Here is a 25012-nt window from a genome sequence, read left to right on the forward strand (position 1 = left end):
GAAATGTCTTACTTCACAGAGGTTTCTATCCAGTTGAATCTGGAAGGATTGATTAAGCAGAAAAAGTTTTCTGTTCAAAGTCATGTTGTGCTCCATCATGTGCTTGGTTCCTTCCACAAAGCATGCCAGTTCATGGCCAGGCTGTTAAATGAAAGATGGATTAGGAAAAGAGACGGGAAGTGGCTAGAATGCATTTGGTGCTTATCTACAGCAAGAAGAAATGTGTGCTTCTTCATGTGGCAGCACATCATGAAGAAATGTAGCATGTGTTATACTGAAAACCGATACAAGAAATTTGGGTGGCTGTAAAACATGCGATCATCAAGTGTGCAGTGAGGCTTACCGGAGTGCAATGGGGCTGGGAGAGACCCAGAGCTGCCACCTGTGCCTGGTGTCCCTGCCCTACAGGTCTGCAAAGTATTTGGGCACCTAATCACAGCACAAGGTCTTTGGGAGATTTCCAAAGCAAGCACCTGTATCTTTGGGTTTGTAAGCCCATGCAGGACTTTGGCCTGATGTTTGCTTCTGACTGCAGCAACCCTGAGAGGACGTCTGGCAGCTTCCCCACCACTACCCAGCAAGTGCTGTGCGCAGCCACAACCAGTATGTTAGATATCATCCCCATTAATGAAAGCAAAAGTATAAAAGAGGAAAGTGAATAACTAAATCCAGTGGTAATCTCAGTTAACAGTGAATGTTTTAGACATCTATAGTAGCTTGAAATCTAGACTTACCTCAGGGATGGGAAGACATGAACAAGGCTGAAAATGAAAAGAGTGAGCATTACAATTCTGCATTGCTAGCATTCAGCGCGCAAACACATTTATGTTTAGTTTCATGATACTCTCAAATCCAATGTACTCACAGTGGCAGCTGTCCCCCTGCACGACCAACTTTCTCCAGTTTTGTTCTGAAAAAAATAGCAAGAGGGAAGTCAGTATTAATTATCACACGCTCTGCAAGCACAAATCTTTGCAGGATGAAGGTGCTCGGCAGCTACTTACAAGCAGACTCCTGGTATTGCGGATAATTTCGCTGACTTGGCAATTATGTGCTTGCACAGAGAGCAGCACACAAGAGAGGAGAATGTATGACAGCATGCTGGCATTCATGTGCAAGTCAGACTGATGGGTGACAGGAGAATAGGAGGCCACTCCTTTTAATGAAGTCTTCACAAAACTCCCATTCTCATGTGGAAAAACCCAATTATAAAACTGATACCAGGTGCCCACCTTTTTTTCCCACTAGCTTGGACAGCATTTTAGAAAAGTCAAACGTGGAATTGAGTCACCTACTGTTAGTGACTGTTCTTCAGTACCGTGGAAATTCACTAATGCTCCTCAGAAGTGATAAATTTGAACATAATGATATCACACCCCAACAGGAAACAATGGTTAAAAATCTACGAAAGCATTTTTTTTTTCAGATGTGGCTTTTGCCTCTTGTATTTATGTAAATTGTGGTTCCATGAAAGCAAAGAAACAACGATGTTCCGCATTGCCAAAGTTCCTGAGAAAACAAATGGGCAGCCTGCAAGCTAGCTCTCCCCACAGTTCAAAGCAGTGTTGTCCCAAAGGAAGCTGCTAATGCTGCAGGAATTTGTCAACCAGACAGAGGAACCACTGGAGCTGTGCAGTGATGCCTGCAGAAGTTGGCATTCCAAATTTCAGCTGCTGCATCCGACAGCCCTCAGCAGGGTCCCACCTATGCACTGATGTGCTGCTTCCTTCCCTTTCCCTTTCAGCAGAAAGGACTAGATGTGAATACAGCCCTAGGTGACAGATTTGAGACTTTCAGACAGTCTTCAAATCCAGCCGAATGACTCCTAGAACTCTCTGCGGCCGCAGAAGTCTTCTTTTTCCAAGAGTGTGTGGCAGCCCTTTGATTTTCTCTGTGGGTCAGGTTGTAAAACTTTCTTCCTATTACACCTCCAAGTTCTTCTCCAAAAGCCCCAGCCTTGAGCTGCTCAATTGGGCTGAAAGATGAGTGCCGCTTTCGCTGGAAAATATCCTGGAATGGGCAAAGAAAAAAAAAAAGAAAGAAAGAAAGAAAGAAAGAAAAAAAATCAAAGAAGTTCCCATCTGCACGGCTCTCCCCAGCCCCGCTGCTCCCTGCCTCGCTTTGATGTTCAACCTTAGGTGACAGAGGGTGGAAAGTATATGTCCCATTGGCAGCTCCAGCTTTCAGGAGGCTCTGAGGATCGCCTAGCAAAAGTCAGGGGCCCTCCCTTGGTGAGGTAAAGCTGGCAGCGCTTTACTTGCTGCACAGAAGTTTACTGCAGGAACAGAGGGTGTGCATGGGGTACTGCAAGGCACCAGGATGTTTGAGCAGGGCTAGGTTTTCCTTCAGGCAATGGGCATGCTGCTCGCTGGTTCTTCGGCCAGTGAAACCCCATGGCAAGAACGAGAACAATCGGTTCAGTGCATAAATCTCCACGCAAAATCAACGCTGCATAACATTTCTGGGACCCTTGGTATCTCAGATGGCTGGAAGCACTATTTTTCATCATTTCAAGAGCGGAATTCACAAGCATCTCTGATTCGGTCAAAGCTGCACAAGGGATATGGGGAGAACAGGGTGGGGAGGTCTCCTAACAGCCAAGCATTGCTACTGCTTCTTGGTTTTAAGAAAAAAGTGTCCATTTGCAATCACATTTTTTTCTGTAGAGGCTACATTTTGTCTTTGGAAGGCTTTTACACAGCTGATACACTTAGCAGGGCCCACTGATGAGGTTCTTTGCCTGAGGAACAATATTGCAATACAGCTGCCATGCTCTGTAAGCGAAAATCACTGGTGTCGTACATGCTATGTAAGATACATAATTAAGACCTTTCCCTCCATCAGATGTAATTACATTTGCTAAACAGCCAACTGATAAGACAGCTTGTTCCTGGGCCCAGATCCCAGGAGGAGAAGGCGTGTGTAAGCATGTGCTGCTGGGTCAACATGAGAACTTCAGGGGATGAGAGGAGACAGCTGGGATCCATCTCCTTGATACAGCAGAAGCTTAAGGACAAAATCTAGGAATTTCTCCATGCACACACATGCACTCTATGAAAAGACAAACAACAAACTCTATCCTAGCCAAACCCATGACACCTGGAAACTAATATTTGCTGCCACCCCAGCAGCAAAAGGACAAGGTTTGATACATATGATTTTCTATACATAACCTTCCATTTTTCGTTATGCTTTGATACTTTAAAATTCTTCAGCTATGAATTTTAATGACTTTTCACATATATGCTATCATTTGCATGTTAAATACAGTCAGCAGTTTACGCTTTGTCTTGGTGTCTGATCTCCCCCCGTTCCTATCCTTTAATTTCTCTTTAATAGATACAGAAAAAAAACATGGAGAGAAAATTCAGATTTTTTTTTACACAATAAATTAAAAAAAAAAGAAAGAAAGAAAGCAGTAGCTAGAATGCTAACTTCAAATAGCAGTAGGTAGGAAGGTGACTACTGAGCCCACTTCCCTGCGAAGAACCAGAGGAACCACAGACTGTAACCCTCAGATGGCCCATTGCCAAAAGGGAGAGCCACCACAGTTCAGTCTGGCCTTTCCGAAGCTTTTCTTTTTCCCTTTGAAGCTTTCTGGCTGCAAAATTCAAATCAAATGAAGAACTGAGGTCAAAGGTGTGTTAGCCCATAAAGACACCTCCTACATCACCACTGGGAAACCGGAGTGGAGAACTCACCATGGTCAGGCTGTGGAAGGTCAGATATCCACATTTCACATGGGCTCCTTAAGGGGTACAGTGAATAAACAGAGCGTGGAGTGGGACACAGAGCTCCCTAACCTGAGGCAGTGCATCAGCTGATGGAGCCTGTGCCACGGTCACAGTTCTCCAGTGACACAACTGTAAGATTTCAGCCCCAATTTAGAAAATGTGAGCATGCAAAATTCTCCTGTGCTGGCTCCCTCTGGCTCCTTTGGAAATTCTCACCCAACATCCTGTAAGCCTCTTGTTTATGCACAAATACTTCGGGATATATTTTCTTCTGATGCACCCCTTTTGAAGGTGGGTAGATTGACTGAAAACCCCACACAAATCTCCAATTTTGCATTGCTATTTTAGCTTGGCATGCACCAACCTTCAGACATTTTGAATTCCCCTGAAAGAATTTGTAGCCCACTGTAGTGTTTCCCAGAAACTCTGTGCAGGGGACATGGGGAGGAGTTGGGTTTGGTTATTTTTTTTTGTGAATGTGAATAAAAGATTCCTCATAAATGAAAAATGCTAAGATAACACATGAGCTTATTTTACACTTGCTGTGCACGCTGATCAAGACGTAAGATCTCGCAAAGACCACAAATGAAAAGATGCAATGAACAGTTTTATTTTCCAGAGACAAGCTCTTTTGGAGGTGGTTTTTTCCCCTTTCTTTTTGATAATGACGACATACGCTGTTGGAGAAAACAAAAGCTGAACTGGGGTCATTTCGATTCCCCAGTGAAAGTGCAAACCATGCTTTAGTAATACCAAGACTGCCTGTGACAAAAAGATGTAAAAGCCAGCTCAAGGGAGGCAGCAGCAGCTCCTAAGAGCCACACAGTCTGCTCTGCTCCAGCAGATGGGCCACGGGATGTCCTCAACACACACATTAGCTCCTGTGGGCAACAGAACCCCTATTCCTTAAGTAATTTGAAACTGTTTAAATTAACTAACCAAAACAACTCATGATGCTTGGGAGCTTTCAGAGCGAGGAGCAAACATGCTGGGGCACACACATGAGGGATGTTGAGAGCTGTAAACCATCCCTGCCTCATGCAATACTACAGCCACCGGCACTTTTCAGGGCTTTCTAGCAAGGGAAGCCAAGCATCCTGTGCTGCAACAGCATTTACCAAGAGCTGAGGCATCTAAAAGCAGAAAGCCCAAAGAGCACCATGTCAGCTGTGCTGGGTGTGGTGCTTACTGCAACTGCATCTCACAACCAGCAGCAAGCAGAGGAAAGCAGCATTGGTCAACAAACGTTGCCAGATCTCTGTATTTTAAAGTTTCAGCATTCTCACATCAGGACAGAGGAACATGGCAGAGCTCTCATATCGTAATCTCACTCACCCTTCCTTGCACGTCCCGCAGCTGGGTTTTGCCTGGAGGAATACAGAGCACAAGGCTTCACTTCATGCCTGTGTTAGAGCCCTCCACTGGCTCTACCTGCATTGCAACTTGCTTTCCACACTGGAAGCATTGAAAATCCACCTGCAGACTGCTTGATGGAAAGGTGGTGATCACAACTTAATAAAGAAGTCAGCACAGCTGTTGAGTCACACCTAGTTGCGTGAGTAAGGATAGGCTGGCCCTCTTCCACAGCAGTTGGCAGGATTTTCTATACTATGGGCAAAATATTTTACATTAAAATGTTTTGAAACAAGGGAGAACAGACCAGTGCAATCCATGAAGATGAGCTGTCCTGGTGCTCTTACAGCAGATGTGGCTGCAGGTGGGTGCCAGCCTCCAAGCACCAGGTGCTGGCAGCAGGACAGCCCCAGCTGCAAGCTTCTTGCTTCTCCAAACCACTCTCTTCATAATCCCAAATTATCCCTTGCTTTCTTTACGACTCAAGTGAAGCTTCATATTCTTTCCAGAGATTTGGTGCTTTGCCATTCTGTAGCCTTAATATTTCAGCTATGCTAAGTCAGGATTTCTTGTTTCATTCAGTGTCTTACATCTGTTGTTATGAAAGCTCATACAGCACCTCTGAAGGCTCCTTAGAAGACACTTTCATTCTGCTGTTTTGTATGGCTCTTACAGGTTTGCTTGACTCTGGAGCTGTTGTGGAACACTCAGTTTAGCAAAACTCTTTTGGAAATCACTGTAACTGCTTAGATTTCCTCACTGCATGGTTTAATTCCCTCCAGATGCCACCAAAGGATGCAGACTTTCCATATGACTTATCTAAGTTAGTAGCAACCCATCAACGTGTTCCTATAGGAAGATATATATGAAGAAGATGGCTTTAGAGAAAGGAAGCAGTTCCTGTACAGTCAATATTTAGCAGCTTGAACTTTTTCACACTCATCTCTTTGGATCTCAACATTTTTTTCCTGAATCCGCATTTTACATTTCCTTCACAGGCACAAGAAAAGCACTGGCCTTCCTGTCTTCCTAGAGCAGGAGAAAAATCTTTACCATACCAACCTCTACTACAAAAGATGACTTTAGCTAAAGCAAGCAGGTAGATTATAATATCTACTGTCCCCAGGAGCTGTGAGGACACAGAACCAGGGAACACAAGGGGAGGTGGCCCTCTGCTTCCCCCTACCTGAGCCTGGTCTCACCTCACACCCCATGGGCACCACAGGGCTGCTCCCAGCACCCATAACCTTCCTGCAGCCCAGGGCTGGTGGCCAGAAAAACAGCCAATTCCAACCAATGCAAATTGGTTCCTGTTTGTTCATTAATAAAAAGGGAGAGTGGAGGTAGGGAAGGGATTGGAAGGGATAAACTATTGTTACCTTTCTTTCCTATTGTTTTGAGTAGCATATGAACTGGGAAAAGCAGCTGAACAGCCTGCACCTTGTTAAGTAATATGTGGTGTCGTAAGAGATGGAACACCACCAGCAACAAGAAAATGAAGCAATTACAGACTCGTTTAAAGCACGACAGGTCTGAGTATTCTTCTGTATTCCGGGCGAGAAAAGCTCAGAAATAGATATCTCTGGTTCTCCTCGTCTCCCTTCTCATTTTTTTTTAACCAAGTTCAGCACTTGACTGCTCTTGTAACAGCAACGTGGGGCTCTAGGAGGCTCTGTGCATGAGCTGCCAAGCAGAAGGACTGTCCCTTCAGCCTGTGGGCTGGGGGACGTGCCACCAGTGCTGGCAGAAGAGCAGGTGCATAGCTGGTAATTCAGGGACAAATCCACCAAAACACGCAATTGGGACTCATACACGGGACGTGAAACAGCCAAAAGAATCCCTTAGAAATCCTGTTCTCTTTCAGTGGACGATATCAATATTATCTCTCAAAAAGAAAGCGTTTGAGGACGGCGTGCATCGGTCGGGCAGCGCTCTGGGGCTGAGCGGCCACGGGAAGAGATTGCCGAGCCCAAGCCGGTCCCTGCGTTGGACGAGAATGCCATCAAGTGGCCAAACGCAGTCGCTTCCTTCCCACTTTGCATTAAACGTTTCGTGCTTTCCTTTCAACACCAGCTCTTTCTTTCAGCTCCCGAGTGTTACCGCAGAGCTTTGCACGGGTAAATCCTGAGCACCCACCTCAACGGTGGTTTTGCTGGAGGAAGGATACCAGGAAAAATCGCCACGCATTGCCAACACAGAGTGCGCGCCCAGAGGCACTGAAAGCCTCAAACCTGGGCAGCGTCATACAGGTATGCAGCTCATTGCAAAGCTCATCAATTTAATTAATTCACAGTCTATTTAACATAATACAGGCAGATAACTGACAGTTTTAGCATTGAAAATACAGTCCCTAAGCATTATCCCTGGAGACATAAGGCACTGCACATCTAAAACAAGTTCTATGCATATACATTAAAATGGGAAGCATTGACACATTAAATGTAGCCTGCAACAAATACTTAGGTGAAGGCTCATCAATTTTATATATATTGTTTATCAAAAGCAGTTATTTCTGTTCTTGCCAAGCTGAAAGGCATTGTGAGCCTCTTTGCCTACAAGGTCTGAGATGAAGCAACAGCAGCTGTTTCTCACACTTCTTCAGGCTGCTTTTGAGTGAAGCCACATGTGGGGCTGTAATTCAGGTCCCAGCAAAGAGGAGCCCACGCTGCTCTGGGTGGTCAGGGAGCCCATTTCCAAATATTGCTCCAGGCCTGAGATTGTAGGCAATTTCTGTTGAGGTCTTCAAGTACTGTGACCAGTTCCTCAAAGCATTGAGGGACAGGATCGTGCAAGCTGCTTCTTCCTTCTTCTCCTCTTATGGAGAGAATCTGGATGGCTGTTTTTATGAATATCTGCTGGGCTTTATCCACTGCTCCAGAGGGTGGGGGAAGCCATGCGCTTCCCAGAGGACAGCATTGTTCCAGACCATTCCTCCATGCTGCACGTCCCTTACGATCCTTCAGCTCTCCTGCTACTGCCACGAGAGTCCTCCTGGCCCAGCAGTTCTGCTTGGTCTTTTGGCATCAGAAGCTCCGTGCTTAGGAAATAAAGAGTGGAGGTATTCACGAGCACAGAGAGAAATAATCACAATGTAAGAGGTCTTCAGATGAGCTGAAAGACTGAGGTAGACCAAAGAGAGACCTGGGTATCCCACAGTCATCTCAGTGGGATTGCAGCAGAGTTGGAGATCTAAATCTGGTCTTTGTATTTGAGAGAACATACCCTGGGACAGACTTTGCATAGTTCAGACTCTTCCTCCTGTGGTATCTGCTCAAGAGTGCAAAGCAAGGCAGTCATTAGGATTTGGCAGCTGGACTGTCCCATCAGATGCTCTATCAGGTACCCACGTGCCTCTAGCAGGCCCCTGGAGGGCTACACAGCAGAAGTCAGTTCAGCCAATAGGCAGCTGTCTGTATGAAGTGAGGTTAGTCTTATTACTTCCTGAAGAAAAAGAGCAGCTTAGAATCTGAGTTTAATATCTTGATGTTTCCCAATTTATATCTTAGATAATAAAGTGAAAGTCATGTCTTTACAAGGTAATGGGTCACGCTGTGGTACAACTGGGGAATTCTGTGATGCAAAACAGGAGCAATCATTCATATGGGTATAGCCATCTGCTTCTTTGATGCTGAAAGCAAGTTGGGATTTGATAGGAATCCAAACCTTCCTACACAAAACACACCCGTGTACCCAAAGTGCTCATCCCTTCTCTTTCCAGAGCAGGAGATCCTTGTTCACAAAGAAGAAGAGCATTATGCATGGCATCACGCAAAATGCATTCACTCAACTCAAGTCACGTGGGGTCATTTTGGGTGTACCTCATCTGTGCAGGTAAGGAAAGTTGTTCTTTCAGCTCAGTGAGGAAAATGTCATTAGTGAAAAAGTGCAACGCACCATGGGAATTAGTAAAGTGCTCTAGACAACAGTGAGAGATTTAAAAATAAAATGGTCTTCAGATTTGGTTGAGCTGATGTAGGTTTGGAGCCCTTCAGGGCCCAAGGCCACGCAGAAGGGAAAGCAGATGCCATCACTGTGGGCTTTTGCAGTGCCAGGAGTCTTTGGTGAAACCAGCAAGCCCTCACCTCCCCCAGGCTGTTGGTTGGGCTCAGGAAAGGAGGACGCTGGTCAGGTCTTCTTGGCAACGCTTTAAAAATGAGAGCAAAGGAGGTTTATGAAATATGACATAAAATAGTAGACTGCCAAGTATAATGTGGAGTTTTTAGCTGGTAAAAGAAGTCTGTAATGAGATATTTTTAATGCTGCTCCTATAATCAAGCCTGGGTTTGTGAATGAAAGTAAAACTGTGAGCTGATAGTCAAGACACTTTGGAAAGGCTTAGCTTCATATCTTTGTGGATGGATCAAGGGAGGAAAGGATACCGTGCACAAACCAGTCAGAATGATATTTCCCAACTCATACGATCATAGACAATACTGTCCTTTCAGATTATCTTTTCTTGTTCACACCAGTCAAGACAATCACAACAATCAGGATGGATTGCAACAACATGCCAGTAGATCTGGAATGAAACCAAAATCCCACTGATACGGATTTTGGCACTCCAAATCCCACAGACCCAAATTTGGAAGGTGTTCGACTATCCTGGTAGGTACCCATGTAAGTTACCTGACTTCCAGAGGATCTCTACCATTGCAATTCCATTTGATTAAAGATTAGTCCTCTAATTTTAGGAAAAAACTAGAGGGTCTTTATGCGCTGACCTGGAAGTTAAGGATTGGTCTCAGTTTGGTCTCTTTTCATTGCTTTGAGGGAAAGTTCATAGCCAAGAAACATGGCTGAACTCGTTGGAAATCCTCGTACTGCATTGATCGTGATGCCCCTAAAAAAGACCTGTTGGGGATGGAGAAAGGTTAGAGTATAGGAATATACCAGCTGTCCCAAGAAGAAAACAGTGAACTAAGTCATGGTGGATTACTGAACCCAACCATGGTTTGCTCAGGAGATATTCTCCCACTTTGCTGACGTATGAACTGGAGAACTGAAAAGCAATGGTGAAATGGCTGGTTTGGCATCAGTCTGCTCTGTGTTCCTTGTAGACAGACTCCCTTCTGCATCTGCCAGTAAGAGCCAGCGGCCTCACACCACTGGTAGAGAGCAGAGCTCCTCCTAGCTCACTACAGCTCCTTCCTCCCATCGCATACACAAGCAATTGTGCAGACCCTATGGTACCATAAGAAAGCTGCTGCTTTTATATAACAAATGTTCAAGTTTCTGGAGTTGGGTCTATGAGTTTGGAAGATACTGGTCACTGGTCCAGTATTAAATGTGGAGGTCGGTGGCCCTGCCTGCACAGCTGGGTTGGAGCTTGATGATCATTGATGTCCCTCCAACCCAAGCCATTCTATGAAGATATTTGGGAACTGGAGAAGGAACAGCGTGTGAGCTGCCACCATTTAGGGGATTTGGAGTGAAGGAACAATTCGTCCTTCTCACAAAATCAACCCATTAACCACTGCAGCTAATCACTGCAGTCCAAACACCAGACAAGAGAATTAGCATCAGCAAGGCAAGCTCCCATCCAGGCCTCAGAGCTCCCATGTAAGACAGAATCTAAATGTGTTCACGTCGTTTAGGATGGAGTTTGCAATGTGAAATTACGCTGTTTGAATATCTGGGATACTGCCTGATTTTCCTGTTTTTTTTTGGTCTGGAAAGACACAATTTTCTGGAAGGAAATTCAAATATTTCTAGTATCCATCAGGTAACATGGGAGAGCCAAGTTAAGTAATAATAAAGATTTATGAAGAAAAGCCCAGAGAGGTAAATTTTTTCTCATCAGAGCAAATGCACCCGGCTACAGAGAAAGAAAAGTGCTACATGTACATTTCTGTCTGTGACTGAGAATGCTGCTCCTCAGTCCCAGCATGAAAACGTTCAGGCCTGGGTCTGCCATCTCCTGAAGCACAAAAGGATTTTTCTTGCAATGGAAAAGTCACACCACTATTGCTCAGCCCTACTGCATGCCCTGTCCAGGTGCCAGGAGCAACAGCAGCCAAACCACAAGCTGCACAGACCCCAGGCAAGAACACCGAGTGCTTGAATTAACTCTAATTATTCAGGCAGGACAGCGAGGTTGGAGGTGAGGATGACCAAGCACACTCCTTAGCAGCTCTCCAGGTGTTGTGCTTTACAGCAATATGACTCCCTTCATGCAGCAGCCAAAACCAAACCAGGCTGCAAGCTCCTCTGACAGCTGGCGTAACGTAGAGGCATGCAGTCAAATGCTGAAATCCCACCCACTTGCAATTTGGTAGGTTAGTTTCCTTTCTGCAACTGGTTACTCTTTTCCTCAGCATGTGAAAACTAACACTTTGGAGCTCAGAGCCCACACAACATTTTGATGACAGCTTAAATGCAGGTGGAATTCCATATCAGAAGACACCACTTCCCATAAGCACGCATCGGTGGTGCAATGAAGCTGCAATCTCTGGTTCTCTGCCATTCACATCTAATTGAGACAAGGTTTGCAGACAGAACAAACAACTTTTATTACACTACTCGATAAAGTCAGAAAAAGAATGGTGTTTTTTGGCGCACAGCCCTTCTTCACATTGGAAGCTGAAGCAATTCTGATTTAAGAGTATTTTCTACCTCTAAATTACAAGAAGTCAAATGATTTCCTCAGTTAAGGACCATGACAACAGTGTTGTTCTAATTTAGCACCACCAAGGACCATGACCCCTGGTCACCCATTTTTTCCTATCTGCAATGCAGATTATTACTCTTACTATTATGATTTGGAAAGAATCCATGCTATAATTATCTACTGCCACTACTATAATTGAGAAGTAACTAGTTTTAGCTGTCTCTTAACCCTGCAAATGGCTTTATAACAGCCATTGTATTTCCCAGCTAACAAGCAGATGCCCGACACCCAGATTTTCCTTCAAACAGTACTTACTTTTAGCCCTTCGTTCCGGTAGCTCTGCAAGATACAGTCAATAATCCCCTTGTACTTGTTTAGATAAACTCCATCAGCCTGGAGCCGACTTTTCACAACATCCATTGGAGTAGCAGTCCCCCAGGAAATGGCTCCTAGAAGAAGAACACAGAAGCAAATCCTTTCTTTATCCCAGTACACACACCTGGGCTTTGGCCACGACGTGGTATTTGAACAACTTCTCAGTATTGCCTTGGCTTCAGGCCAGCAAATGGGAGCATGCTGCCTCGCCTGCTGCACCATGATGGGGCTCTCAGGGCATTCACCCTGCTCAGGTGCAGAAACTGCATTTCTGGGAGCAAAGTTCCCTGTTGCAGAAAGAAACAGTGAGATTTGAGGGGGAACGCGGGTAATCAAATGCAGACAGCCCAGCAGGCAGACAGGGACATGGTCTGGTGGAAACAGAACACCCAAACTGCAAGGAGCTGCCATCTGGGACCATGTCAGGAAATATCAGACAATATCAGACAATATTTTGAGTCGAGAACAAGAGGCTGTTTGCTTTCCATGCAGCCAGGGTTAGGCTCCATACAGCTATCTCATAATTCCTGCATACAGAAACCCCCAATTTAAACCAATTAGCCTGCAGTTAGATGGGACATTCTTGCCCCTCTAAAGGCTCAGTGGTGCTTCCAACAGAACAGAGCTGCTACGTGTCAGTCTTGTACACGTGCAGCAAATAGTCTCCAGTTGTTCCCACTTCCCCAGACACATCACGTTGTTCCCTTGCAGAGAGATGTCCCGGGTTATGAAATTTCCTTGCATGTGACTGCAATATATGGCACAGCTGGACTGACAAGAGCAAGTCTGGATCTACGTGAGTGTTGAGGCATACTAGAGAAGTTGTCCAGATGGGCCACGGCTCCGTTTATTTACAGTAAGAACAGATAAAGTGGGTTTTAATAATTACTTGACCTTAAGATTGATCTGCCTTTGGGGATCTGCAACATAGAAACCACCAGTGAGTGGGTAGGGAGCATATGAGTGAACTTGCACACACGGGCATGTCAAGGTGCACACTGCAGCCATCCAGGCAGGTGTGCACAGGTGTTCCACCATGGCCCTGGGGGAGGAAAAAGTCATCAGCCTCATGTCCCCTCCTGACAGGCAGCCCCAAGCTAGCCCTGGATCCCAGCCCCAAGACACTCCTGTCCTTTTTTGGCCAGCTGTGGGGCAAAAGGTGTTTACCTGCAACACCCCCTGCAAGCCAGATGGAAGCAGGATTAGGGGAAATGCATCCGTCAGGGGTAATCCAACCACAGAAAAACGTGTAAGGGATGAAATACAGGCAGTACCCAGGAACATCCCTCAGCAGCATCGCTCCCATGCCTCGGTATATCCCTGCTATCCCTTCTTTCTGTAGGACTGTCCTAAAGCAGTGAATAGGGCCTTGATACACAGGAAAGCCAGGAACTGTAGGCTTCAGTTTAACATTGGCTGGAAGAAAAAAAAAAAAAGAAAGAAAAAAAGGTATTTTTTTTAAAAAAGATATGACATTACAATATAATAGCTATATCACTAGAGTTCCTTGCAAAAGCCTCCCAACACCCAGCAGACAGAGATCACTGCCATCATCATTGGTTTTTTGGTTTTTTTTTTGAGATCAATAGAAACTCTGGGAAAATAAGTTTTCAGAAAGAAGACTTAGGTCTAGTTTTAATAGATGGATACCTGAAGTTTGGATACTTCAATTTTTCTTAGATGCAATTCATGCAGCCCAATGCTTATGTATTCAGTGGAACTTCCAAATGACTCGAAGGCTATGTGCCCAGTTTTCATAGGATTCCACACCTGGTGCCAAAATGCCCCTCTGAAAGCCTCGACCTCTTCAGCATCTGACCCTTCCAATGCAGAGGAGTGAGATGCTTTTGGAAAAGCACTTGGTTGCTAAGCTGCAAGGAAGCTTTTAAAAATGGGCATCATGTTATTTTATCAAAGCAGCCACGGTGCTATTGGTGGGCTCTCCAGGAGACCTGGCAGCTCTGGGCAATGGGAGCAGCCACAGAGGCAACATGGTTATAAAGGGAGACATATGGATAGAAGAGGGTGTCTGCTGTAATACTGGCAGACCTGGGAAGCCAGCCTAAGAGCCAGAAGCATCCCTGGGAAGTGCAGTTGGCATCCCTGAGAGATACATCCTCAGATGCCCCTCATTTGCACAGAAACAAGCATTTGTGGCAACAGGCTCGTTAGCTGGGAAGGTGAAAAACGGCCTGGAAAAAAGAGAAAAACCATCCTGAGGAAGAAAGATTTGACCACAGGTATCGATGCTGCCCACTGCAATTCTCACACAGCCCTGTATGTGGTAGCAGCGGCCACGGAAGGTAAATCTACGCCAGGATTCCAAATACACAGAAGACCTGCAGAGCAAGGAAGAAGGAAAGCTTGCCTTCCTACCTGTGCTGTATGTCTGTGTTTGCATTTGCAGCCTGATCTTTACCAGGTCAACAGGCGTGCCGATGCCGACAGAGATGAACCCGGCCACTGTGCTGGCAAGAGCCACATCCACCAGTGCCGGTGCATGGGATGCATCCCCATGCCTCAACTGGCCCAGCAGCCTCTGTGTGTTGCTGAAGACACCGAACACCACTGAGCTGTAAACAGCAATGCTGGCCAGAGGGAAGGACATGCCTTTGAAGAAGCCAGCCACCTAGATGAGAAGGGAGCAGGAGGTATAAGGGCAGCTTAGCACAGCTTGCAGCCCAAAATCAGCAAAATGCCACCAGCGTTTCCAGCATAGCCAAACTAATGCAGATGTTAGACCCATGTGGAAATGTGAGCAGTGCCATTCATCACATCTGCCCCCTGCAGAGAACTGACAGCAGGAGGAGGCTGCAGTCTCTCCTCCTTCATCTGGCATTAGATGGAAGCACACCAGCTTCGCTGGTCTTCATGTAACCATTGGTATCAACACTGATTTTGTATAATTGCTTCATGTGTTTATTTACTTGTCATTCTGCATTCCCTACCAACACGTTTCCAGCAAGATAAAGTACTTACAGACTCATTTCTGTACACAGTAAGAACACAGTTGAGTGTATTTCCATATCCCTGTCCGGCTTGCAAACGAGTCTGCAAAACACATTCACAAAAAGCAGTTAAAACTCCATGCTTCCAGCTGGGTGAAAGCTTGTGCTGTGTAAACAACACGTACTTTGCTTTGAGAGTGCATCCTCTCTTAGCTGTAAAGAAAACAGAGCAATAAAACAAGATATATGTGCATCCACTCCCCTTGAACTTTGCCAGAAGCTGGGCTCAGCAGAAGCCTGACGCTTCCTGCAACATCTGGAAACAATGACTATCAAATCTCCAGCCCACAGCAGCCACCCCAGCCCTGCACAGCACTCACAGCAAGGCACCGGTGTGCAGCACCTTGTCTGCAAGTCTGTGATTTATGGGGAAGTTTGGGTGCAACATGATGTGACACTCAGCAAAGGTTGGGGTGCACTGATGGAAGAGAGCTCACTTGAGAAACTCCCAGGGTGCTGCTTGTAAGACACAGAAATACTAAACAGGGCCAAATTAATGGAGCTCCATCTCAGAAATTCTTTATGCTCTTCTCAAAAGTACGTCCTTATATCATTTCCAATGAAGATATTTTGTTTCTGGGAAGCAATAGCTATATGCTTTCCAAAACATGCCTACAACAGCTGTGAGAAATGACACGTCTGTATCATTCAACATCCCTCTCCCTTCTCAGATATACATAAACACACACACATTTAGCTCTTCTTTTGCTCAAGCTGCTCACAAGTTTGCAATAAAATAATCCTTACAGTAGACGATGCATTTTGGGGCTCAGAAGTGCGTGAGGAAATGGAAAGCCCGTTCTGTTGCTTCAACCATTAAACCTTTGCACACAGATCAGAGATTTTTTCCTGCAGGATGACACTTGCAAGAGCCTTATGTGTGTGTTTAAAGCCCAGAAGAACTCATGTGTGGAAAGCAGGGTGACTGAACTTGACCAAACACTTGGTTCTGAGCCAAATGGGCACAGTCCAAGCCTGCATGCAGGCCCAGGTTCCTATTTTACCACTATGGGCTTGTTTCTGTTTTATTTTTCCTCTTTTACACAGTAACCAGGTATTTAGAGGTTCAAGTTAATACATTTCTTGAATAACCAAGGACAACTGAGTGTCCTGACAAGGTACTCTGTGGCCCTGGATAAGCCATGAGCACCTGGCACCAACACCTTGCTGGCACCTCTAAGTCAGCTGATAACAGCACATGTGTTCCTTGGGAAAATGCACTTTTCTATTACATTTTAATGAGCACACAAAGAAACCCAGAAATAGAACTAAAGACCCATGGAAATGAACGCAAAGTGGAGGTTGAAAAGTGAGTAAAGGTGAAATCACTCAAGGCTTTGCAAAGCTGGGGAAAAAAATGGTGTTGGCTCTTCACTTCCCATCCCCTACATTTGGAAAGACAGCAATTCTGCCTGCTTAGTATTCCCAAGCCACATCCAAGCCAAGCACAGCAGGGGCAGCCTGACACTTGCATTTACAGGCATGAAGGATGGGCTCTTGGCACCCACAAATGCAGCGCAGTGCTATGGAATCCACCATCAGCTGGTGCCAAACTCCCCCCAGCCTGGAAGTGAAGGCCTCAAGCCTGAGATGGGGATGCCAGCATGGGAGCAGAGCAATGAGAGAGCCCAGAGGTGCCTGGCACACTGTAAGAAGGAGAAATGAAGAAGACAGACATCTTCCATCCTCCTCCACGGCTCTGCATGACAGTAAGCTCAGTTAGGGAAGGTGGTGTTAATGTCTGCATGGAGTTGTCTGCACCATGGGGCTGGTGAACCATCTAGCCAATGTTCTCTTTCTCTCTCAATCCTTTCCTCTGAGGAATATTTTCCTTGTAGGAATAGAGAATGCTACCTGTCATAGCCTGGGATCCCATTTTCATCATTCTGCTCTCACAGCTGGGAAAACATGTAGAAATGTGCCCGGAACTAAACAAACACTGCCCCTTGAGTGCTTTTTTAGGTGGCAAAGTTCAACAGAACATTAGCAGAACTGCTCTGTAAACTCATCATGATGTAAGGCCAGCTTTACTTTTTAGTATTAATCTCCACCTGAGGAACTTACATGTATAGGGCAGCCCTCCATGCCACTCCAAAACTGGAGAGGAAAAACACTCAGGTCTATGACAGCCCTTCTACCCAGCCTAAGTTCTGCCTTGCAGTGAAGGAAAAAGTGAAGGTCTTTGCAGCACTACCCCAAAGGAGGCCACCTCCCCAGCCAGGGCTTTTGGAGTGGTGATGTGAGAGCAAGGATCAGTGCTCTACCTTGACAGTGTCCAAGGGATGACCCACAACCACGCTGGCAGCTCCTGGAGATGAAAACAGAGAATTAGGCAAAGTGCTGAAGAATTTTATGTGCTGGAATAGGAAGCAATGGGCTTAGATGGGAGGAGGAGAGATTTCCAAGAGAAATCCCACCCTGGGCTGAGCCACTTCTGAGGGGCCAGGCAGAAGCACTTACACCTCTTTACCAGAACATCCTCCTGCACTCATCACCTGTACAGCTCAAAGGAGCAACCCAGAGGAGATGCTGTGTTTCTACACCCTGTCCATGAACCACCTCCATTTCCCTTGCATTTGTGTCAACTGCAAAGCTCCAGTACAGTGAGGGTCAGGTTGGAGGTGAGGAAATACTTCCTGGTTCCTACAGCAAGGCACAAAAGCCCACTGCTAATGGGGACTGTATTTCCCCTTCTTTGCTGCTTTACTGAGAGCAGCTTCTAGGGGTACTCATGAGGGATGACTCAAATATAGAAGACCTTGCTCTGCACCAGTCTCTGAAGTCTCATCAGCCACATTCCCTGTGGTTTCCTTAGGAGAAACTACCTCACCCCCTGACACCACCCTGCCCATCTCCCCACACCACTTGCTCCCAAAGCCTCTGCAGCAGGACAGACCACTGCTTGCTTTCCCCTTGCTCCTACAGGGTGAGTGATCCACAAACCACAGCCAGGTGTGGGATTCCTTGCCTCCCACACAATTTGCAGCGTGTTTGTGTAGATGGTGGTTAATACATGCTGCCTCCACACCTGCAGGTCTCAGTGCAAACCCACATCCCCTTCGCTGGGTTTACATCAGTCCTTTAGAGACCTTGGGAAATTTCTCATCTGTAGGGCAGTCAGACTGAAAAGAGCACAACACCCTTGGTCAACACATTATGACTTCACTCAGAATGCAACACTAAAACATCCCCCCTGTCCCATACCTTGACCTGAGACCAGCTTCAGCCCGGTGCTGTACATGAAGACTCACATGGGATATTAGGAAAAGCCATCATCTCCAAAAGAGCAGTGATGCAGTGGCACAGGCTGCCCAGGGAGGTGGGGGATTCACCATTCCTGGGAGCGTTCCAGAATGGGAGAGATGTGGCACCTGGGGACATGAGCAGTGGGCATGGTGGGATGGGTTGGGTTACATTTGGGGATCTTAGAGGTCTTTTCCAAACTGAATGACTCTATGACTGTAAGACTGGCTGCTGCCACAGCCAGGATGGCAGCTGAGTGTTGGTGGCCCATTCACCTGTGACGTCCTGCCCTGTGCTCAGGGTATACAGCTATGGTACAAGACCAGCACACAGCCTTCTGGCAGAGACTCTGGTTTTATTAGATTCTCCCATTAACCCAGCATGGCTCCTCAGGATCTGTGAGCCACCTCAACCCTCTGTCTTGAGCCTGGCGTCAGCACAAGGTTGCAAATTGCTGTGAGCGCTGCACTCAGCCCCACGCCCTGCCCGTCCCCACATGCTTTGCCACCTGTCACACTCAGCAGGAACGCGCAGTTCGGAACTCTCCGACACAGAACAGAGCGAGCGTCCCGACAGCCCTTTGCCTTTCCTTTCCTTTCTCTTATCTCTATTCCTGACGGCTGCAATCAGCATTTTTCTTTTTTGCAAACCGGGTCATTGCCCCTTGCCGCTGCCTATTTGCTGCACCTGGAGCGCGGGGGCACCGAGGGGCACTCGCTCTCCGGGGGTGTGCGCGGCTACGGAGTGCGGGTTGGCTGCAACGGGACCCGGCCGAGCACCGGCTGCTGCCCCCGGACCGGAGCCCACGGGGTGAGGGGAAACGTGGAGGCGGCACCGGTGTCCCAACGTCCCACCTGCGGGAGAGCAGAGCTGCGTGCAGTGCAGCGAGATGCTGCTGCCGCTGCTTGAACTTCATTACTGCGCTCCCAAAGAACAAGCTAGTGGGCAAAAAGCACCCCCCACCCCCTCAACATCCCTGGCCCGACGCACAGCTCCTACACGCCACGTCTGATTACCGCCTGCCTTCCCCCCCTTCCGCGCACACTCCTGCTCGCCCCCAGCCCCGCAGCACTCACCGCCCACCCAGCCGGCGGCGAAGTCCTGGAGCTGGAGGCTGCCCATGCCGAGCCGCTGCCGAGGGGGGGTCGGGGGGGTCCCGGCGGGGCCGCAGCGGACGGCTCGGAGCGGAGCCCGGCGGCGGTGACATCACGGCCGGGGCTTAAAGGCGCAGCACGGCCGCCCCACCCCGGGCCCGTCCCGTCGGGAGCGGCCGCTCCGGTGCCGCTGTCAGTGCCGGGAGAGGTGGGGCCGGGCTGGGGTCAGATCCAGAGCTCTCCTTTTCACGGCGGAGCTGGAAAAAGCAGAATCTCTCCTTCTCTAAACAGACAGGAGGGGACGGGGATTTCTTGATGAAGAGTAAAACCAAGGATTGTTCTATAAATTCCCAAATTAATGGAGTTCAGTGGTGGAGAGCATCTCTCGCTGATTTTCTGTCCCTCTGCTTCACTAAAATCTCACAGCTGTCTTTTCAGGAGATGCACCTCCTTCTCTATTTTGAGAAACTGAAGAATCTCTCTCTATCCCCTTCCTTCTCCACGGCATTCACAATTTCCTTACATCCAGAGATTCCAGAGCCCAGTTCTGTTATTTTCCCCTCTCTAGTTTAGCTCAGCCTCCCCCAGCACCTCTCTGAGCAGCGCAACAGAACCACAGGAGGAACACATCAGGTTTCAACGTTCTGATCTCAAACCCTTTCCTGACCATTCCCAACATAACTTCAACTGATACTGAAGACTGAACTCTCCTTCCTGAATGAAAGAATCCCTGACTTCAAGCCTGGCTATTTCACCTCCCTGTGTCAGTGAGATCTCATGCCTTATGCTCAAATAGCATCCATATGCTCAACAGCACTTTTGCCATCCCTTTGCTCCTTAACCAGATCATTCATATCCTTGTGCTCTCCCTCTTTCTTTGACTGCAGGGAGAATGACTTTGCGAAATATGCTTTGGTTCTTCCCCATCCTATGTACACAACCATCTCACCTGTGATTTATGACAGCCCAAAGCGCTTTTTGTGCTGCAGGGATCAGATTGTCACAGATAGCAGCTCTTTGGATCGGTCCTGGATGCTTTCTGTGAAGAATGACATCAGTTTCAGCACATTGCCTTCCTGGAATACTGCATTGTTTGTGTCAAAAAATATTGTCTGCATATTCTGGTAGGTACACAGGCGGGTAGTTCATAAACAAGAACCAAACACCAAAATACTGTCTTCAAATATAAATTCTTAAGTATGTTAGTGAAATGATTAATACACGGATTTGCCTTGGAGAAATCGTCCTTCTCCACAGAAGGATAGATAACAATTCAAGCTGACTTTACAGCAATGTCCCCTTCTATACGTGCACACTGGAAACCCAATCCATGGGTTGGCTGAAGGGAGCTTTTGTCTACAAATTGCCTGTAGGGATTTGATATCAGGTGTGAGGTTATCAGCTCTGATCATCTACACCCAAAACCTGAGATCTATCAATGTGCAGAGCACCGTGTGCCCCCCATGCAGGGGCTGCTCCCCAACGACCAACAGCAGCTCCGGGGGCTGTGGGCCATGTAAATATCATGGCGACACAGGTAGACTCATCAGCTGTTTGTTTCTACAGATGAATTTGCTTTCTTCCTTTGAGAAGAGATGGGATTCCATATTTGCAGTGATACAGGATATTGTCCTCCTTTTCCACGCATATTTTCTCACAAAGCCAGAGCTGGCTGACTGAGCTAATTATTCAAGATCACACCAGCATTAATCATTAATTGCAACAATTCCCTGTAACTCCAAGCAATGCGTTTCCACGCCAGATTCAGAACATCTGCTATCTCAGGCAGAACACTGGAGATGATCTTTGTGCAATGCTTAACCGAAAGCAAATGTTACAGGGGCTTCACTGTAACTCTCCAAGCTTGGAAGAGCAGGGTGGGATGGATGCAGGCAGCAAACAGCAACGGTCTGGAGGCTGTTCCTCCAAACAGACTCAGCAGCCTGCAGGGCATCTGTAGCTTTTGCACTCTTTGCAATACCCAGAAGACCCAACAAAGCAGCCCCAAAATGTACAGTCACTTGTGCACAAGCTAGAAGTGCTTTATACTCAACCATTAAAATGAAGTACAACCCTGGGCACTGGGCAGCTGCATATTTGTCCTCAAAGACATTGCAGGCTGCAGCCAAGCAGCGAGGGGAGCAGCTCATTGCTGCCCACAACCAGGCAGCACCAGGATCTGTGCACGCAGCTCACAGCTGCCAGATGCTCTGCTCGTGCTGACAGCACTGTCATATGGAGAATTGCAAAGGGAGACAGATTTTTCGCTGCTCTGAATCCCAGCCTGGCTCTGCAACCGCTCACAGGAACACAGGTTGGAAGGGGATGAGTGTGGTTTTGGATTAGGGATGAGGAATCTTCTGCCTCCAGCCAAGAGAGGAAGCGGGGAAGTAGGGTTATCATGGATGTCACTGTTCCCTCTTCCTCCCCAACTACAAAACCAATTCTTTGCGCAGCACTGCATTCCTTTGCCCAAGTGATCTGCTTCCCACAACAGGTGCCAATGCTTGAGATAAAAGCAAGGAATCCCCCACACCTCAGATGCAGTTCCTAGAGATAAGCAGTTGTGTAACTTGCAATCACTCCACACATAACCACTCATGGGAAATCAAAAGCAACTCAGCAGAGAGAACGCTGGAGATAAAAAGGGATTACACATTTCTTGCCCAATCGTAAAGGATTTCTGGACTATGATGAATTTCACTGGAACTACTGCTGATCCAACAGGACGTTGCCTATTAACCTTTTAATGACATAGTGGCTTAAACTGCGGGCAAGATAGAAGCAAAACAACATGAAACCGTTCAGCGGTCATCAGGGACCGACGGCAGATTCATGAGCAGATCTGAAAGCAATGCCTGCAGACCCCCAGGGCAAAGAGTGATAAGGGGACAGCTTCATGGTCTGCATCTGCCAGACACATCCAGGCAGCAGGAAGACAGGTCAGGGGGCACATAGCAGACATAGCTCTCCTGTCCAGGAGATACTGACCAAGCTCATTTCTGTAGGAATGTGAGCAGAAGATGAATTAGGGACTGCAAAGACCAGAAGCAGGCATGGAGTCTCTGCTATCAACAACTGCAAAGCTTTTCCCTGCCCTTGATCTCAGCACATCTTGCTAAATATATATTTTCCCAGGGGGAATTAGGCAACGCAGGGAAGCCTTCAGTCTTTTCATCACCTGTTTGCTTATTCTACTCTCTAGTGGAAGTCTCTGGCAAATGCCTGGAGGAGCTGGTGTCCGTAAGATGTGTCTTAGACCAACAGGATACTGCAGCCATGGATGAGACTGAAAAAGCAGGAAGTTCCCTTGGCAGAGGCAGGCATGCTGTGGGTGTACTGCTAATGAGCTTAAATGGAACACTTTGCTCAAGGGCATTCTCAAGTTCCAGAGTTCTGACTGTTGCACCAACAGGCGCCTGCTCAGCCTCTACCACGCTTCATAGAGGGCCATTCCACCAGCACCACTCTTACAGCAGTTCTATTAAGGCAGAACAGAGTGCTGCCAGAGAAGAGGTTAAGAGAGGGGTCAATGTTCAATCAGCACAGACCTCAGTAACGTGGGCTGTACAGCAACGTGAGGTCATGGGGAAGTGACCATCCGGCTCTCCTGGAAATGTTGATGCCCATGAGCTGCTCTCCTACATGTTGGATCACCTGTGCTCTCACAGAGAGAACTGGGGCACAGACAAAAGAGAACTGGGAAGACAGGAGCCACAACAGGGCTGGCTGGGGAGAGGGATCTTCTTGCCATTTTGGACAGGGTTTGTCCATGCAAACTTTTCACTTCCCTTCTGCAGCTGTCAGTGCCTGAGCTGCTGATCTCAGCTACCTCTGCAATCTGAGTCATCCCTGCAGTGCAGCCCACCTGATCCATGTACCTGCCCTAGGGTGAGCATTGACTGTGACCAAACAGGAACCTACTTTCACACGTACACACCTGCACTACAGAGATACGCATTTAGGTCAATTCCCATCCTTGGCTTCCAAGCCTTGTGTTGTGCCAGCCACCAGATGAAGACCTAGCAGGCAGGATGAGTTCCAGCTTGATGAGATCACCTTCCTCCTGCTCCTGTACAGATGTGGCACTTGGCACATGCTACAGCAGTGCACAACACAGCTTCTGTGCAGACCCCACTGGCAATTGAAAATGAGAATAAAGCAGCCTTTTCTGCTGATGAAAGTTGGATACCCAACTCTTCGGAAAAGTTCATGGCTGCTTGGAGTTTGGCTTACATAAATGGCCTTGAAATTCTCAATAGTTGTAATCATTTAGTCCTCAAATTTAGTTTAATTTTGTGTGTGTGCTTTGTCTCCAGCTAAATATAGCTTCCTGCATGTTCACCCCTCCAAGCATCCTTCCACCCTTCTGCTTCTATTATGCTCTTCTAGGAAAGGGATTCTGTTATGCTGCCAAGCCCCGCTGGGCCGGGGTAGTGGAGCATCATCTGGGAAAGAGGAACAGGCTAATTTCAAGAGGTGAACACTGCCATCTGCGAGGCAACATCTCTGCCATCAATAATGCCAAGAAGAACAGCAAACAAAGTTAAACTGAGGTCTTCCAAGTTGCAAACAGCAATCAGAGGGCCTGAAAGCTGCCGGGAAATTTACGTGAGAGAAGCAAACACCGCGTCTTTGTGGGCAACAGTTCGACTAAGCAAGCACAGTGAGATGGTTTCTCATTTATGTTAATGGAAAAGCAGCCTTTGTTCGTGTTCAGTCCCACTCATTCCATGCTCACAATGTCCTGTTTAAGCTCTATTAATCCACTGCAGAGACTATAGGAAGAATTTGCCTTCGTCCTCACTGGAGGGACTCACAGCATCACTGTCAGTGAAAACAAAACCACAAGATAACAGCATAGAAGGGCTCAGAGGAAAAAACATTGAGAGAAAACTGGAAGATTCAAAGCTGAGCATTATCTCTGTGGAGAAATGCTGGTGGTTGTGCCCTTGTCTCACTCTGATTTATGGGAGGTTCTTTAAACATATGCATACCCAACAGCAAGATTAAGACACAACCAGTCAAGTGTTAGCCTGAGCAGTTCATAACAAATCCCAGTTGATCAGGGAGGTGGGGAAGGGGAGACAGGCAACAGAAGAGAGATAGGAAATGAAAGGAAGGAGTCTTTGTAGAAAGCAAGAGACACAGTCATCACCATGGGTCCAACATGGTTCATAGTGCATCCACTGATACCAAGAACTCATCTGGACAGGAATTCACCCCTCACCAACCTCTTTATGACAGTTATGTGACCTTATCAGTCAGGAATACTGCAAAGTCCCCCAGTGAAACATGGAATAAAGCTGTGCTGTTAGTTGGGCTGGATGCCTGCTTATTCATTTAGGGTCCATAACCTATGAAAGAAGAGAACTCCCACAAACTCCAACACCTCTGTGCAGCTCCCTCCTCTCATCCCAGCTGGTGCTCAATGTGTGGCTATATGAGAGCTGCTCACCTCTGCTGCCTGGATATCCAGGGAAAGCGATGCGCTGCAGCACAGGGCCAGGCCTCCTGCTGAGCTGCAGCAAAGCTGAGCTACAACTGTTACATGATAATTTAATTTAAAAAAAAAAAAAAATTAAAAAGAGAGAAAAT

General features: G+C 47.0%; 1 protein-coding gene across 3 annotated transcripts; it reads right to left on the reverse strand.

The window, feature by feature from the left end:
- Positions 1 to 1738: 1738 nt before the first annotated feature.
- SLC25A48 (solute carrier family 25 member 48) lies at positions 1739 to 19477 on the reverse strand. Of its 3 annotated transcripts, none has more exons than XM_042826345.1 (8): positions 19397 to 19477; positions 17342 to 17385; positions 15049 to 15120; positions 14446 to 14698; positions 13237 to 13485; positions 12010 to 12143; positions 9809 to 9938; positions 1928 to 2010 (listed from the first exon to the last, which is right to left on the reverse strand). In XM_042826345.1, exons 1-7 carry the CDS (start codon positions 19440 to 19442, stop codon positions 9816 to 9818), a joined length of 921 nt encoding a protein of 306 aa, XP_042682279.1. In that variant the 5' UTR covers positions 19443 to 19477; the 3' UTR covers positions 1928 to 2010; positions 9809 to 9815. The 3 variants fall into 3 exon arrangements, with proteins under 3 accessions (XP_042682276.1, XP_042682279.1, XP_042682277.1); XM_042826343.1 differs by lacking the exon at positions 1928 to 2010 and adding an exon at positions 4323 to 9231; XM_042826342.1 differs by lacking the exon at positions 9809 to 9938 and having other exon boundaries at positions 1739 to 2010.
- Between the last annotated feature and the right edge of the window lie 5535 nt (positions 19478 to 25012).

The sequence above is a fragment of the Centrocercus urophasianus genome, unplaced genomic scaffold (genome assembly GCF_019232065.1).
Source record: "Centrocercus urophasianus isolate 14NV4802_14NV808 unplaced genomic scaffold, USGS_Curo_1.0 seq_26, whole genome shotgun sequence".
NCBI classification, from domain to species: domain Eukaryota; kingdom Metazoa; phylum Chordata; class Aves; order Galliformes; family Phasianidae; genus Centrocercus; species Centrocercus urophasianus.

Bases quoted from the DNA above. Each gene is read 5' to 3' on its own strand.
- SLC25A48 (XM_042826342.1), bottom strand. From the start codon at position 19,442: ATGGGCAGCCTCCAGCTCCAGGACTTCGCCGCCGGCTGGGTGGGCG. The intron at 15,121-17,341 runs GTAGAGCACTGA...TGTGTTTTGCAG, and splicing joins ATCCCTTGGACACTGTCAAG to ACTCGTTTGCAAGCCGGACA. The intron at 12,144-13,236 runs GTAAACACCTTT...TTCTTCTTCTAG, and splicing joins GCTTGCAGGGGGTGTTGCAG to GAGCCATTTCCTGGGGGACT.